We start from the raw sequence: 14,667 nt of genomic DNA, 5'->3' as shown, positions 1-14,667 counted from the left end.
ATGCCTCTATATACAGTGCAGAATTGTAAACAACTGTCCTGTTCCGTTGCAAAACTCGTAAAAATTCAATTTAATTCACACTTCAGTCGCGATACACTGGAATGTGCATGAATATTTAATCGTTTATACGGATAATTAAGAAATCCCCGTAGAGAGAATTGTCGACCGACAAAGTGAAACTTTGTTCGGTTCAGTTTAACGCATCCTCAATTTAGGAGAACGACGCGGGCGTCGCGTCGTTGAGAAAATGAAACACGAATCGGCGAATTGATATTAAAATAAATTGTGGAAATTAGAGGGGGGGAGGGGGCGAGAGAAACGTTCCCGATTAATTCGATAGATAATACTCGCGGGTGCTTTCTCCGGTTTCGATGGCGGATAAGGGACACGCTGGCAGCGAACGCAACGGCATCCACCCAGAACAATCCAGCGAACCCTTCGAGACGGGACTTGCGTAGGGTTTTACCTCTGACCCTTTATCCAGGTGGCGAGAGAGAGAGGGGAAACACGATTCACCGGGGAATTATCGGTACTTGATTGCGCTTAATCCGCAAAGTTTTCTCGTTTGACTTCGCGTTCGCCTAAGAGCCCGACCACGTCACCGGTTCCCGGCGAGAGCGCGATTTTCTACAGGGGAGATCCGGTAAAAGAGAAGCGTGCATGCTAATGCCCGACCAGCAAAGGAAAATTCATATCAAACGTGAAACTCGAAAGGTGAATCTCTTGCTAACGATGTTCGTTTGGTGGAATGTGTTTACACACTTGTTATGTCGCGTCCGCCCCTCGACTCACCTGTCCTCCCACGCGCTCTCTTCGTACGCGATTTCTGTCTTCCCCCCGTTTTGCCCCATTTTCCGTCCTTCCCCCTTCTCGTGCATCGATTTGTCTTTCCGCTATTCAAAACACGGATGTATATCCTACGCCGAAGGAAAGTGTTCCCTGATTACAGCTTTCAAGGGGCTCTTCTTTTCTCGGAATAACTGTTGGATCTTCCGCATTGGGATTATGCACACAAGATATCGGGGACTCTAACTGTTATCACCAAGAAGAAAAAAAAAAGTCATGGAATAACAAGTATTCCATCGACTAAAATCCTATTGGTTACAAATAAGTAATTTCCTAAGTCAAGAGTTTTATGCATTTATGACGAAAATGGACACGCACAATTTAAAGCAGTGGACGAGTTAAGAAGATTTAAGGACATCAGTGTATTAATTTCAGCTTGATAGGATAATTAAAAGTTGTTAATTGCGATCAACGATTGAAGTAGAAATTTATTCGTCAATGGTTGATTAAATTTTTGCCCAACTCTGTTAGAGAGTAACCCAAAAATTAGGTAGTTCCTTGAAAAGAGATAGCTCAAATCATTTCAAGTAACTTTTCTTTCCGCGAAAATCTTCTGCGCGCGGCTTTGTCAAGAAATTATTAACGAAAAAACACGGACCAACCGGAGCACGACGATTAATTTGTGTTTTTCGTTAACAAATACTTAACAAGCATTCACTCTACGTATTGCACTCGTGCATTTTTGCCATAAAAGCACCAAATCCGCTTTCTCTATTAATTGCACGACAATTTGCTGGTAACAAAGTTAGAACACAGCCTGATTCGAACGATTACGCGACTCACTATTGTAGACGTCTACATTGACGTAGATAGGCTACGGCTGTACAGCTGCAATAATGATAGAGATTGCGTTAAGTGTTCTACGAGGAGCACACCCCATCTATAAATATTAGATTTGAAGAGATTAAACTGTAGGAATTATATTGCTGGGAACATTACGGGGACCTGCTTGAAATTAGTTCCAACCGCGTACTTGCGTTATGAATAGTAAGAGAAAGAGCATGCTTCAGCACGCGGGACAAGACGTCACGAGACGCACCAAAATCGTGTAACGGAATGGAAATAACACGTTAGAATGTTGAGACAGTTAAGGACTGTTATAATTATAATGCGCTGGTACGACGGGTCAGGCTGTTTCGAATTTACACTCTCGACGTGATAATCGACGGGGAAAGAAACATTAAGTGCATTTATTACGAACTTTTGCTTGCATGTAGAAAATAGTGTAAAATTATGTTTTATACTTTCAATCTCACGATTACCACCGGTATCTTAAAAAATTACCAATCTTTTCGGCAGATGTATTCGTGACCTATCGTCGATTCCACAATCTTGCCAAAATATATTTTGTAGAGACCAAAAATAACAGTTATTCTAAAATTTTCTACGATAAAAAATCGTTGATAAACAGTTGATTCTTGTTGAAATTTAAGATAAGATCACTCGTAACTAGACTGCGGATCTTTATGTAAAATAAAAATGTTCTGCATTGATTGTGGGCAAATTTCATTAAGTTCGGAATACTTTCCAGGTAGACGCCCTTTTTTCGACCTGGGGACTGGACTATGATCAGAATAGAATCGAAGATCATTGAACTTTGCGAGAGCACCACACTCTGCGTCGAGCTTACGTCGCATAAATCTGCCGGAGCGCGTCCCACCGAAACGGTGCCGGGGGTGTATTTTTTACAATCTATTCGACAAACAGCCGAAAAATCTTGGTCGGACGAGGAAAGAACGGGGCGTCCATAAAATCACAAGTACCTATCCCCCGTAGGTAGTAAAGACGCGAAAAGGGACAGGCACGTGGAATACAGGACGCATGCGTGTCGTGTTGCTCCTGCAGGACTTCGCCACGACAAGCCAGTCTGCATCTGGACTCCGGCTCGCGTACACTTTTCCGCTGGTGCGTGTTTGTGACAAGGAAAACGGACAGGATCTCGCCGACACCGTTCGAGCATGACAATAATAACATCCCTGCTGCTCCTGTGGACCGCGTTGATCGCCATCGCAGCGGCTCATCGATCAGAAGGTGAGCGATCGGTCGAAACGACCGGGTCAAATGTACAGGACGTTGTTTCAAGGGAAGTTCACGGCAGAAAATCGAACGAGCGCGTTCGTTGTTTTTCTGTTTCGTCGAAAATCTGTTCGCGCAAGTTGATCGAGGATATTCGGTTAGCGATTCGTTTCGGAAGACAAGGGCCAAACGTTACATAATTCCGAGGACGTTACGAGATTCGAAACGGGAATTCCTCGGACGCGAACAACAGGAGAAACGGAACATGGAACAAAAGCGATCGTCTGTGTGCATGCACCTTGTCCGTCATTTATTACGATTATGTAAATCCCGCGCGTCCCTCGGAACGCCTCTTCGGAAATCTTTCTGCACCAGAGAATATTTCAATTAGACTCCTTTGTGCGATTCCTTCACGGCTGTTTGCCGGCGATTGCGATCCCCTGGACGGATGCTTAAACGCGCGGATACCAGTGGCATTTAAACAGCTGATCGCCTGTTTTCCTAACATTAATACGCCTCTAACTCGCTCGTCCCGATAAACGCGAGAATTCGGATTATACGCGATCGTCGTCGTCGTCCACGGATTTCGCGAATTTTACCGACGTTAAAATTTCAATCCGGTTCACTCGCGAAATTGAAAATGTTGTTCAATTTCGAATTTATGGGCTCATGAATATTCAGCTGACGGAAGTGACAGAAATTTCCGTTTCTGACGGGCTCTATGCAATTTTCGTTTTGACTTTATAATTTCATGAACGGAGGACAATGAGCGTGGCGGTGATCAAGACCGCCTTCAGGAACAAACTTCTTTATATTTGTCTCTGGTTTACTTCGTTTCGAATTAAATATCGATGCAAATATGAAAGTATAATTCGTTTTTCAAACGTTCTGATCTGTCGATCGAACGCGATAAGGCTGTTTCAATCATTTAGCGTGATTATTAGACTGCGGATCTTTGTTTACCTCTCGCCGAATTCTTTGTAAATCGGAGAATGTAGTTCGCGTAATAACGCGAGAATTGAATCGCTAGTTAAAAGAAGCGCGAATTTCGTCGAAGTATTCCCGTAACTCGGCCACGTGGCTGTGTAGGAGAATGAAAGTTGCGAAGCGCGTCTGAATGATTATTGTCACGGCGGATTACATTAGCAAACACGTATATACCTGCGAAGTGAGTAATAGTAGAATAACAGCGGGGAATTTGCAGTGTTAATAATAGCGTCCGCGCGGTGTCGTATGAAACCTCGGGTTTGTAAAAGGTCTCGCCCATATCTGGCAGTCAGTAATTATTTTTTCTCTTATTAATTATAATAGCGTGCGCATTAGTGATCCGATGCATAATGTCTCGCGGCCTCGCGGCACGAAATACGTGGAAAATTTCGTAACGAGCCAAGAATGTAGAACACTGAAAGGAGAAAACATTCGCGAGAAGTCATTCTATAACTTTGTTCCACAATAGAAGGTAGGACTTTCTGCGCCGTTGAACGGAAAGCACCTCCTGAAATTGCTACGAACGTCGAATAGAATAATGCGAAGGGAATTGCAAGCCCGCAGCTATATTCGTATTGTCAATATTAAAAATTTCGCCCTTCGCGCAGTGCGCGACGTTCCCCACATCGCGTTATTTGCATTGACTAGATTCAATATTTCTTTGAATAATCTAATAGCAGTATATCATTAATGACAGAGTGAATTATTTATTTTAATTTGACAGATAGAAATTATGCGTTCTGTTTATGCGTAATAGCACTTACCAGGCACAGGAGTGGATCAATCAGCCAATGCACTTTTTGTCACACGTTCGTGCACCTCTAAAGCCCCATTGCACGCGTACTAACCTAAAACACGCACCGTAGGAAGTCAAGTATTTATAATATATACAGAATACCCGATTCTGACTGACGACACTGAATTCATTCAACATCGAGTGCAATGGGGCTTTAGAGGTGCACGAACGTGTGACAAAAAGTGCATTGGCTGATTGATCCACTCCTGTGCCTGGTAAGTGTGCTATTACGCATAAACGGAACGCATAATTTCTATCTGTCGAATTAAAATAAATAATTCACTCTTATTAATTATATACTGCTATTAAATCATTGAAATAATTATTGAATCTAGTCAATGCGATCGTAGTCGTTATACGTTCATGAAAGTATAATAACTATTTGATCGGAGGAGACGTTGTCCTGGACCGGGAGAGCCAGTAAACTAGGTAATAATGAGAATAATAAATTCGCGCGCGAAGCCTCTCACGTTCTACGTAATTTATTAAACTAATTCTTCTAGCGTTACAGAGAAATTGAAGTCGTTTGGTCCATTCGTATAAAAGTTATTCTGATTTAAAGTGTGTGGAATCAGTTATGCTCCTTACTGTATGATGAATAATTTTTAAATTGTTTAAAGAAGATTACTTTAAATCACGTTCCTTATGGATTGCAATTTAATAGTCCAAAATGAATTTTTGAAGGTTTCATTTTGATTTAATTTGATTTATTTCGTTCTATACGCTCTCGTGTATTGTCAATATCAATAATAATAATTCATAATCGCACGTGTTTTAAAGCTGTTGCATTTCCAGTCGGTGTCGTGAAAAGTTTCGTACATTCGAAAGGAATTTCAAAGAAGAAAAAAAGGAACTGTCTCCTCCCGGTCGAAATTGCGGCCATCGCCCTACCTCGTTATCTTGAAATTGCTAACAGAGGAAAAATTAAGGGTCTAAATGATTAGTGCTCCGTCGAACTTCGGGATTGGCTGCGATTTCTCTTGGGGTGCGCCACCCCTCCAGAGAGTCAGCGGTCTCTGATAGACAAACCAGCGGTGGCTGTCTCTAATAGCATTGCCGTCAGAATAACCGAAAGCCAAAACCGTAGCCTAACTCCTCCATGCTTCTGCGCGAACGATGCTCGCGTAATAATCGACTGCATTCACAATTTTGATAATTCGCCCTCCGCAAATTTATTTTTGCCACCTCACCGCGATGTTAAACAATCTTTCGCAATTTTCATGCTCCGAGAAATTAACGTGGTATGTTCAGATAGCGTTGAAATCCAGATTATAAAATACAGAATGGATTAATAAATTGTATACAAAAAGTATCTGAACATTAAACTTCCAATTCTGGAAAAGTATTTAACCTGTGGTAATTTCGTAAAAAACAATAGTAAAGAAATAAGTTTGGACTCGTTTTAAAGCTTCAAGCTTCTCCTTCCGCATATTATTATTTATTTTTTTTATTGGGACATATTAAAATGATTGTAAGAGGAAATACATTACCAGGAAACTTTTGTTTCTTACCATTGATTTAGGAAATAATTGATTTAGAAAATGTTTATCTGGCTCAGCGATGAAATAGTCGAACGGTTATCCAAGTTTTTCAAAGGTAAAATCACGGAAAGCTGACACTAATTTTGAGCGTGTCACAGCGCGTTAAATCTGCACAAGATTGTCCGTTGAATACGCAACTAAAACTCTCATAATTCCTGAATTATTCCGCCTTTATGCGCCGAAGAAAGACAATTTAATTCGCGTATGCACGGGCTGATTAATCGGTATTCCGTTTCATTCAAAAATTAAATTCAAAAGGAGAAAAGACGGTCGTCGCGAGCTCGAGGCGGTTGGGAAGGTAATTAAAGCGGATCACAGATGAATCTAACGTGCGGAATCATTTCCTTCCGTGGAAATTTATTCCCCCGAGACAAAAGTGCCCAATATAAATAGCATGATCCGCCGGCGCGGTTTGTCATTGTCGTTCGGCCCGAATGATTAATATTTACGTCCGGCTCGGTCGGAGCTATGTAAGATACGCAATCGAGCACGCAAGGACTACGGGCTATTAGTATTCCGATCAAATTTGTATCTCGTTTCGGAATGACAATGACGGCAGAAACGGGGATAATTACGTCACGAATCTTAGAAATTATGCCCTCGTTCGTTTTCTCGTGTGACAATAATGATCACCGCACAAGTGCATTTATTTAAAAAATCATTTAAATATTTTTACAGGATATATAGTAGATGGAACACTGAATTCCAATATTTCCTTGAAAAATTACTGCAAATTCAAACGCGTTCAAAATCTTTCAGAAATTTACCTCGTAAATGAAATTGCCATAGGTTTGAAGATTGAAGCCTCCTCTTCACAACGAGTCCATAAAAATTGATGGACTTTCGATGGATTTTTTCATTGTTTTATAGAACAAAAACGAGGAACAAGGTTCGGCCGCGTAAAGCCCTGACTCATACTACTGCAAAGTTGGCGGACACACCTCTCGTTCAAAGCTCGATAGAACGATTAAAAAAAATCGTACGGCAATTTTGAACGTCTCGTTGCAAAGAGGAAGATTCGGTCTTTAAATCTACGGTGCTCCCAGTCGGGAAAAAAATTCGTCAAAGTTTTCGCAGGCGTGTTCGAGCGTATTGCATTTTTCGAGAAAAGGAAAACGCGTCTTCAGTTGCTAGCCCGCTGCGTCGTGAAAAATTTTTAGCTTAGAATAAACGATGGATTACGAGAGGCATCGAGCTGTAAAACGAGTACAAATTTATTGTTTTGCGATAGTTTTTCATAAAGTTATCACGGTTTAAAAAAGGCACTTTTTCGAGAATGGGGTATTTTGCAGGGACCAAAAATAACAGTTATTATAAAATTGTCTATGATAAAAATCATAACGATTATAAAGTAATGCACACACACAGCTATCGGAGAATATAATAGGCTTACGATAGATGTAAAGTTTCGCCTGTATTAGGAAATTGAGAGTCACCGAAAAAGTTTTAATCACAAAAATCGTAAATTAAATCGTAGGGCGAAGGATTAATCCCGAAGGATCATGTCCATCACTATTAATTACCGCAATAAAGAAAGCGATTCGAAGGTTAACGCTTTCCTAATATCGCGAAAGGCCATCGATCCACAGAAATCGAGCGGGCTGCGTCACGTCGAATCACGCGAGGGCCCATCAAAATTTCATAGAAGATGTAATTAAATCACTGGAGGAAGGAAACACGTGTATACGAGGAGCGTCGGCGTGTATTACATTGGTGTACGTCAACGTCCAAAACCGGCAGAGTTTTCCGGGTTGCTTAGAAGCGCTTGGCCGCCGAAAATCGCGTAAGAGTTCGTCCACTCAGACTCACGTCTCGATTTGCATAACAAAAGCATGTTGTATAATGGAAATTGCCCTACGTTGTGCAACATTGTGCCCGCCTTCGGTGTACATCCGCCGCGTCGGGTCGGGCCGGGTCGGGCCGCGTCGAAAGAGGAAGGAATTTCTTTCATTCGCGTGCTCGCGAATAATTAGCGGGCCTGTCCGTGACATGAAGTTTAAAATTGCCACTGCCCCCGGCCGTCTATATCATCCCCGCTGAACATTTCATTGCATCGTTGCACTCTCTACCCCGCGTTCGACATCCCAAAAGTTCAATCCCGAAATATACAAACTAAAAATTACTTGTGCCTCTCTTCTTCTCTCCTCGAGTCATCGAAAAGTGCACACTTTAATAGAGAATTACTCTTCTTAAAATGAAATGGATGCGCGAAGATGCGAATAGATCTAGCCACAGCTGTCGCGAAATCATCAAAGGCAGCTGCTTTTCCAAAGCTTAACAATATTGTTCCGCTGGAGTTCGGACGGTCAGTGCGCGAGGATCAATCGGAACGATCAGTCATCGGAGTATCAATTAACGGAAAATTCAATTACCGGAACTTCCATCCGAGAAAATCGTGTTATCTAATCAATAAGACAATGAACTGCGCATTTGCAAACAATGTCTCATTTTACATCTACCCTTAATAATAGTTATAATAAATAATAGTTTATAGGGGGGTGGGTTCCGAAACGAGGTGAGAATTTATTTCCTTTTAGCGGGGAACTCGCATGTTCCCGAATGTTGAAACACAATTTCGTTCGGTGGTTCTAGAGTATTATCTGTTTCTCGTATTTATTTATCGATTTGGAGAGGGGCCACGGCTTCGAGAACGATCTGATACGCGGCGACTGAGGGTGTAAAAATAATTCTTGAAATTTAATTCGCATGCTGACCATTTAGCATACATATATCCGGAGGGGATAAATTCAATTAAATTTGCGAATCTCCGTTCGCGAGCTTTACGATTCACGCGTTCCCAAATATTTGCACGCTGTTCTATTACTTTTACGGGCTGCTGAAGCTGCACTTTTGCACCGAAACCTCAGATAATTGTTTGCGCGAGGCTAGTACACGAGGCGGAATACGCAGGCTGGTTAGTGCAAGTGCAGCTAAATCGCGTTCGGAGAACAGCGGTGAACGCTGGACATCGCATCGATCGAAACTGTCTGGGCAAATACACTGCTGGACAAAATAATAAGACACTTTACATGTTTGTATAGGGCGGTTCGTAAACCGGTGGTACAATCGGATGTACAGCGGAGCCTCGATTATGCGAACTAAGCAGGGAAACATCACTGCCCGAATACACGAGGACCGTGTTACTCGCAGGGGAATCCCGGCGACTAATGCACGCCGATCTTGATGAAACTTTGCACAAGTGTTCGTTAGAACAAACCTAACAATTTAGCTGCGTCTCGTTCGCGCTTGTTTTTTACTTTACGGGGGAGAAATCAACTCTTCTATCCCGGAACGTGTATATGAAAAATTGGTGCAAGTAAAAGTTGCAGCGAGAAATTGATTTCACCTGTAAGAATATGTGTTCGGAGAAACTGTTCGTCCAATATGGGAAACTGCGAATGTTCATCAGAGGGTGTCTCACGGAGCTGCGACTGAGCTCAGTCATTAGAGTTCGTACAATAGTATTGTTGGAAATTTGTATGGAAGAAGTCGATGAAGTCTCGCGGAAGTTTGAATGTGGAAGTTTCATAAGAGAGAATGAAGTTCGCGATCACCTAAGTTGGTTTCCTACTAGACGTTAAGATGTCAAAAGGATCACCGTCATGAGAGGTAACGTGACGCAGCTTTTTTTATACAGGGTCATCCATTTTTAAACGGCCAAACGTTAACCAGCTGTAGAGGACCCCAAATGGAACAACTTTTACCGCTATCACTTTTTTTGTTTCGGCCTTGATTTCCAGATAATTGCAAAAAACCATCATTTTTTGAGTTTACACAAAATTAAATATCTCAGGACTCCAATGATGTATCTCGATGGTTTTTCCTTTGTTTAGTTTAAAATAAGTAGGGGCATCTTTTTTATTGAATAAACTTTTTTGTATGACCTTCGGATCATCGTTTTTTTGGCGTGGGGCACACCGTGGAGCCTGAAAGAAATAAGTTGGAAAGTGGCGGTGTGCCCCACGCCGTTGTCCGTTTGTTTGTCTGTTCGGTGGAAAATTTTGCAATTGATTTTAAATTTTTGGTCCCTGAGCATTCAATGCATAATGCTCTCCAATATAATGCAAATGTTTAACGATACTTTAATAAAATCCCAAAGGAATAATTAAAATTGAGAAAAGACGAACTGATCCACTTTCTCCGTTCAGGAAATATTTGAAAAGATGCTGCATAACACAACGCGAGTATTGTCGTTGTACTGGTATTTCTATTAAGCATGGAAGAGAGCTACTCTTGGATAAAGAAAGCTCTTTGTGCTGTTGCTTCTGATACTTTCCTTGGCCAATATTGGAAATGCATGTCGCATATACATATACACACATGTATAAAGATCTACGGAGAACAGTGCGCGCAAAAGTATAGTAAACTGGCAGAGTGTAGGTCGATGCATAACATTTCGGTAGAAATGTTTCTGTTTGAAACGCGTTGTGTATCTAATATACAACGACGGTAACGCCGTTGCTCTTTGTAATGCAAACCGATTAATAGGCAAAGTTGAAAACACGAAAGACCAAGTCGGACACGCGGCGTACACGAGAAATGAGCGGTGATCGACGATTGGGCGAGCATCCACGTGGAAATTAATTAGAGAGCCAATTTAACTTTAACGATCGTTCGATTGCACGGAGTTCCCGACGAAGTGTGTACATTGATAATAGTTTCGGCGAATGCGCACCACAGGCGGTACTGGAACGCGGCCATTAGAAAAGTTTATCAAGTTAATTTCTTCGTCGCCTGTTGATTTCGCCGGGGCTTCGACGACGGTCTCGAAAATACCGGACCGTGATTCTGACCCCGCGCAACCATCCCTTGGAACAACAATCATCCGCCATTACCTGTCCCAGCGTCTCGTGAAAAAGTTAGTAACATTTATCCTACCCGCGCCGGTTAACAAAAACTTTCCTTCGACGAAATTTAATTACCGGCACTCTCGTTCCACTGTTGATTTATCGCCGACGAGTTTTCACTCACGTTTCTTCGCGCGAATCAACATTTTACTATCTCTTCTTGTGACCTATCGCGCTAGGTTACTTTACGATTCATTTTATTCATTTCACTGTAACTCGGACATATATATCTTAACGCGTTGCCCACCGGCGAGTGCCAACCAGTTTTCCGAGAATTTTGTAATCAATTTTCCGGTAGCAAAGTATTCGAAATGTATCTTTTGTTTCAATAATTTGCGTAAACCACAAGTTGTGTATACATATTTCTTATTACCACGTTTTTATTAGCTACGCTTTCTCGTCTGTCTGTCTGTTTTTGCAATTGATTTGGAACTAACTTCCCGATGAGCTGGAGACTTGAAATTTTAAACATAGCTCAGAACTGCATGACAATGCAGTATTTAAAAAACAATTTTTAATCAAGCCTATGCGTTTGGAGATATAAATTATTAATAAATTTAACCGTTACACGCTTTTCGTTTTAAATCTTACAAGTATTTTCATAGCTATTCAAAATTCACAATCACAAATTTTCAGGACTATCTGTATGGGACTAGGAAAAATTATTTTATACTTTTCAGTCCGTTTTTTAAACGTGGTGCTTTTCAAAAATTTATTTTATACTTTTCAGTTCGTTTTAAGAACGTGGTATTTTTTTAAAATTTCATTTAAATCATTTTCGCTATAAATGTATAAAATCCGCAATCCGGTGGTAATAATAGTTCACCGTTGAATAAAATATTACAACGAATCGTTCATCGCGTGACATACATCCATTAAATTATCGTCCCAAGTCAAAATCCATTCATTACAACCGGTTAATTCAATTTTACATATCATTTCAATATTTGTTACACACTCGAACTTTGCCAAATGAAAAATTATCGATTCAATGAATGGAGACGCGATCATTTCACGCCAAACTGATCACTGTTCGACGTTCATGCTGGGAGTATCATTCAAAAAGACAGATGACGCGCGGCATGTCAAACATTTATACTCGTTTAAAGTTGATTTCCACTTGAAATATGTGACCAACATTTTTTTTTAAACTAATTTCGTGATATTTTACAAATTGATTCCGTACATTCTCTTACGAAAGGGTTGATAAAAAATGAGAAAAGGAATAATTCATGTTCCATTTTAAAACCGAGCTTGGTTAGCCTATACGTTTCTGCTTCGAAGCCGTAAATCAACCTAAAGCCTCGCGGCGCCTTCTAAGACGCGCACGGCGCAAATAAACCGTGGCATTTAGCTTTTTGTGGAGCGTAATGTAAGAATAATTTCTCGCAACACCGCACGATAATATCTTAACGAGAGGGAATCAAATTCCACACCATTTCGCGTGATCCGTATTTTACGTCTCTAAGCGGCTTTCAAATCGAGGTTCTGTGTAGTGGTCACTGTATCGCATTTAAACGGATCATCGATTCGATAGGACTGTAATTTTTATAAAGCCCCGAACCACTCGGGAACCGCTTTAGATCCGCAAAACTAACCTCTCGCTAAATTATTACATACAGTCCTTCTCATGCATAATTCAAACCGCTTCTCTGATCATATTAAATGCGATTTACTTGCGCCGACGAACTGCGGCCGAGCGTGTTTCTTTAATTTTCGTGTTCTGTGCTGGTCAAAGTAATAATGAGCCACGTATGCATTTATATATATATATATATATATATATTTTATACATTAAAGTTAAAAATCGTGAAACTTTTTTCGTTGAAATTCACAGCAAATCCAATAGTTTTCGAACGTTTCGAAAAAAACGTCTCGTGTAATAGTATTATAGCAACGCATAAAAGTTACTTGACTCGTACATACATAAAAGTAGATTCTATTGTGCCTCGATACCCACAATATGCTAAATATTTCGGAATATTTTTCCTACTAAACTTGAACTACGTAGAGAAAAGGAAGTGTGCGGATACTTTTCAAATTCTTAAACCGCAATGATTCATGGACTGACCTAAAAATCACGACCAAGACACAGAATTGCCAGCAGCAACGATGGGCACGCGTTGGACGAGAGAAGTAGCCGAGAAAATTGAAAGAATGCGAGCCATTTCTGACGGCAGGAGCGCGGCGGCAAAGTGGCAAAGGCTGCCGCGCGAGGGTAGGTCCTTGCCTTGCGAATCGTTGGAGGGTTCTTCGGCGTCGTTGCGCGTTCGTCTCAGTCGTCTTCGTCTTCGTTATAGTCGTCGTCGTTAGAGCACCGAGGAGAACGGGCATAAGGCCGTTGTAACGTGACGTGTGTGACTGCTGTTTCACGACGAGGAGCGCTCAAAGTTTCCCCCCTGTGACACGTGACGTAGCTATGCAACCGCAACACGCGTATTCATTATGACTCCGATGCTGGGAGGATGTGTGGAGGAGGAGGAGGAGGAAGAGGACTGGAAGACCGAGTGGGAGGAAATTATGCCGCGTGTCTCCTTATGCTCCAATACCTCCGTGGCTAGTGGCGCATAGTTACGTGACGTGTTGAAGACGGATAGCTGTTACTGCGATAATTCACGACATCCTGAGAATTATCGAGCGGCCGGGCAATCTTCTTCATCGAACAATTCGCACCTCTGGCTCGCCGCGCCGCGCCGGCTCTTTGATGCTCTTCGAACCGAGGAATGTGTCTGTCGTTCACCCGGGCTCCATGGTTGGCCTAGTTCACACCGCCCGGGAAAGATAAAAATCTCGCAAAATCGAAGTAATTCGCTTGATGAGAACGAAACCGCCCCGCCAGAATTACGCCGATCCGATTTCTCCTGCATTTAAGGCGCTCTTCTCGTTTTCCATTTCCGAACGATCGATCTCTTTCTATTTTTGCGTTTTCGTTCGGCGCCGGTGCATGTGCGCGCAAGTGTTTGCAGAATGCAACTCGCGTCGCAAGATATTGATAGCTGAATCTTTAATCGCGTTCTTCCCGGAACAGTTGCCGCGATGTCTTTCGTTTCAGTTCGTTTTAGTTTACTTGAAATTTTGGAAGTCGGGCAGGAGAAGCAAGAACAGCAACTCTCAAATCCTTGTAATGTCTTTCTTTAGTGATATATGCATCAAATCCGTGGTTTAATAACGGCAGGTTCGAATTGCGAATCAACCAGTCCATCGTGGAAGAGAATGAATTCTATACAGTCGCGAAAGACGCGTTAAATTAACGTAACAAAGAGAACGCTCGAGCGTACAGTTGCTCAATGCGAATCAGTTTGTTTTGATTGCAAAACCAGCGGGAACAGATAGAAAAGAAGTGTGTCGCTAGCCAATAGAACGAATATTGAATCACGTCCACTGCGCTCTATAATGCTGCTTTTCCCCGGAGGGGTTCGACTCTATAGTCAAAACGTCAAGGAAAAACAGTGGACGGTCGGCGGCGTTCTAAGAGAAAGCACGTATCGAGAACCTATCCTCGCGGATATGAATTTTTCATTAAACACGAAAATTGGCATCGAATAATGTAGGATTGAAAATTTGCCGGGGAGGAACTAGGAAATAACGAAAAACGGCGAACTAGGGGTAGGTATATAACACATTCTAAATAAGT

At 41.7% G+C, this 14,667-nt stretch overlaps 1 protein-coding gene across 7 annotated transcripts in view; it reads left to right on the top strand.

Moving 5' to 3' along the window:
* The first annotated feature begins 2,699 nt into the window (after nucleotides 1-2,699).
* The window catches only part of LOC143218390 (neurotrimin), a 378,119-nt gene continuing 366,151 nt past the window's right edge, over nucleotides 2,700-14,667 (top strand). For 4 of the 7 annotated variants that reach the window (XM_076443537.1, XM_076443540.1, XM_076443536.1 and 1 more), the window contains exon 1: nucleotides 2,700-2,877. In XM_076443537.1, coding sequence (XP_076299652.1) covers nucleotides 2,805-2,877 — 73 coding nt within the window. In that variant the 5' untranslated portion in view covers nucleotides 2,700-2,804. The remainder of the gene's footprint in view (nucleotides 2,878-14,667) is intronic. The other 3 variants (XM_076443535.1, XM_076443541.1, XM_076443538.1) reach the window with 1 other exon arrangement.

The sequence above is a fragment of the Lasioglossum baleicum genome, chromosome 19, assembly GCF_051020765.1.
Source record: "Lasioglossum baleicum chromosome 19, iyLasBale1, whole genome shotgun sequence".
In the NCBI taxonomy this organism is placed as follows: domain Eukaryota; kingdom Metazoa; phylum Arthropoda; class Insecta; order Hymenoptera; family Halictidae; genus Lasioglossum; species Lasioglossum baleicum.
The sequence above is the reverse complement of the archived record's forward strand: the minus strand, read 5'-3'. Positions and strand labels throughout refer to the sequence as shown.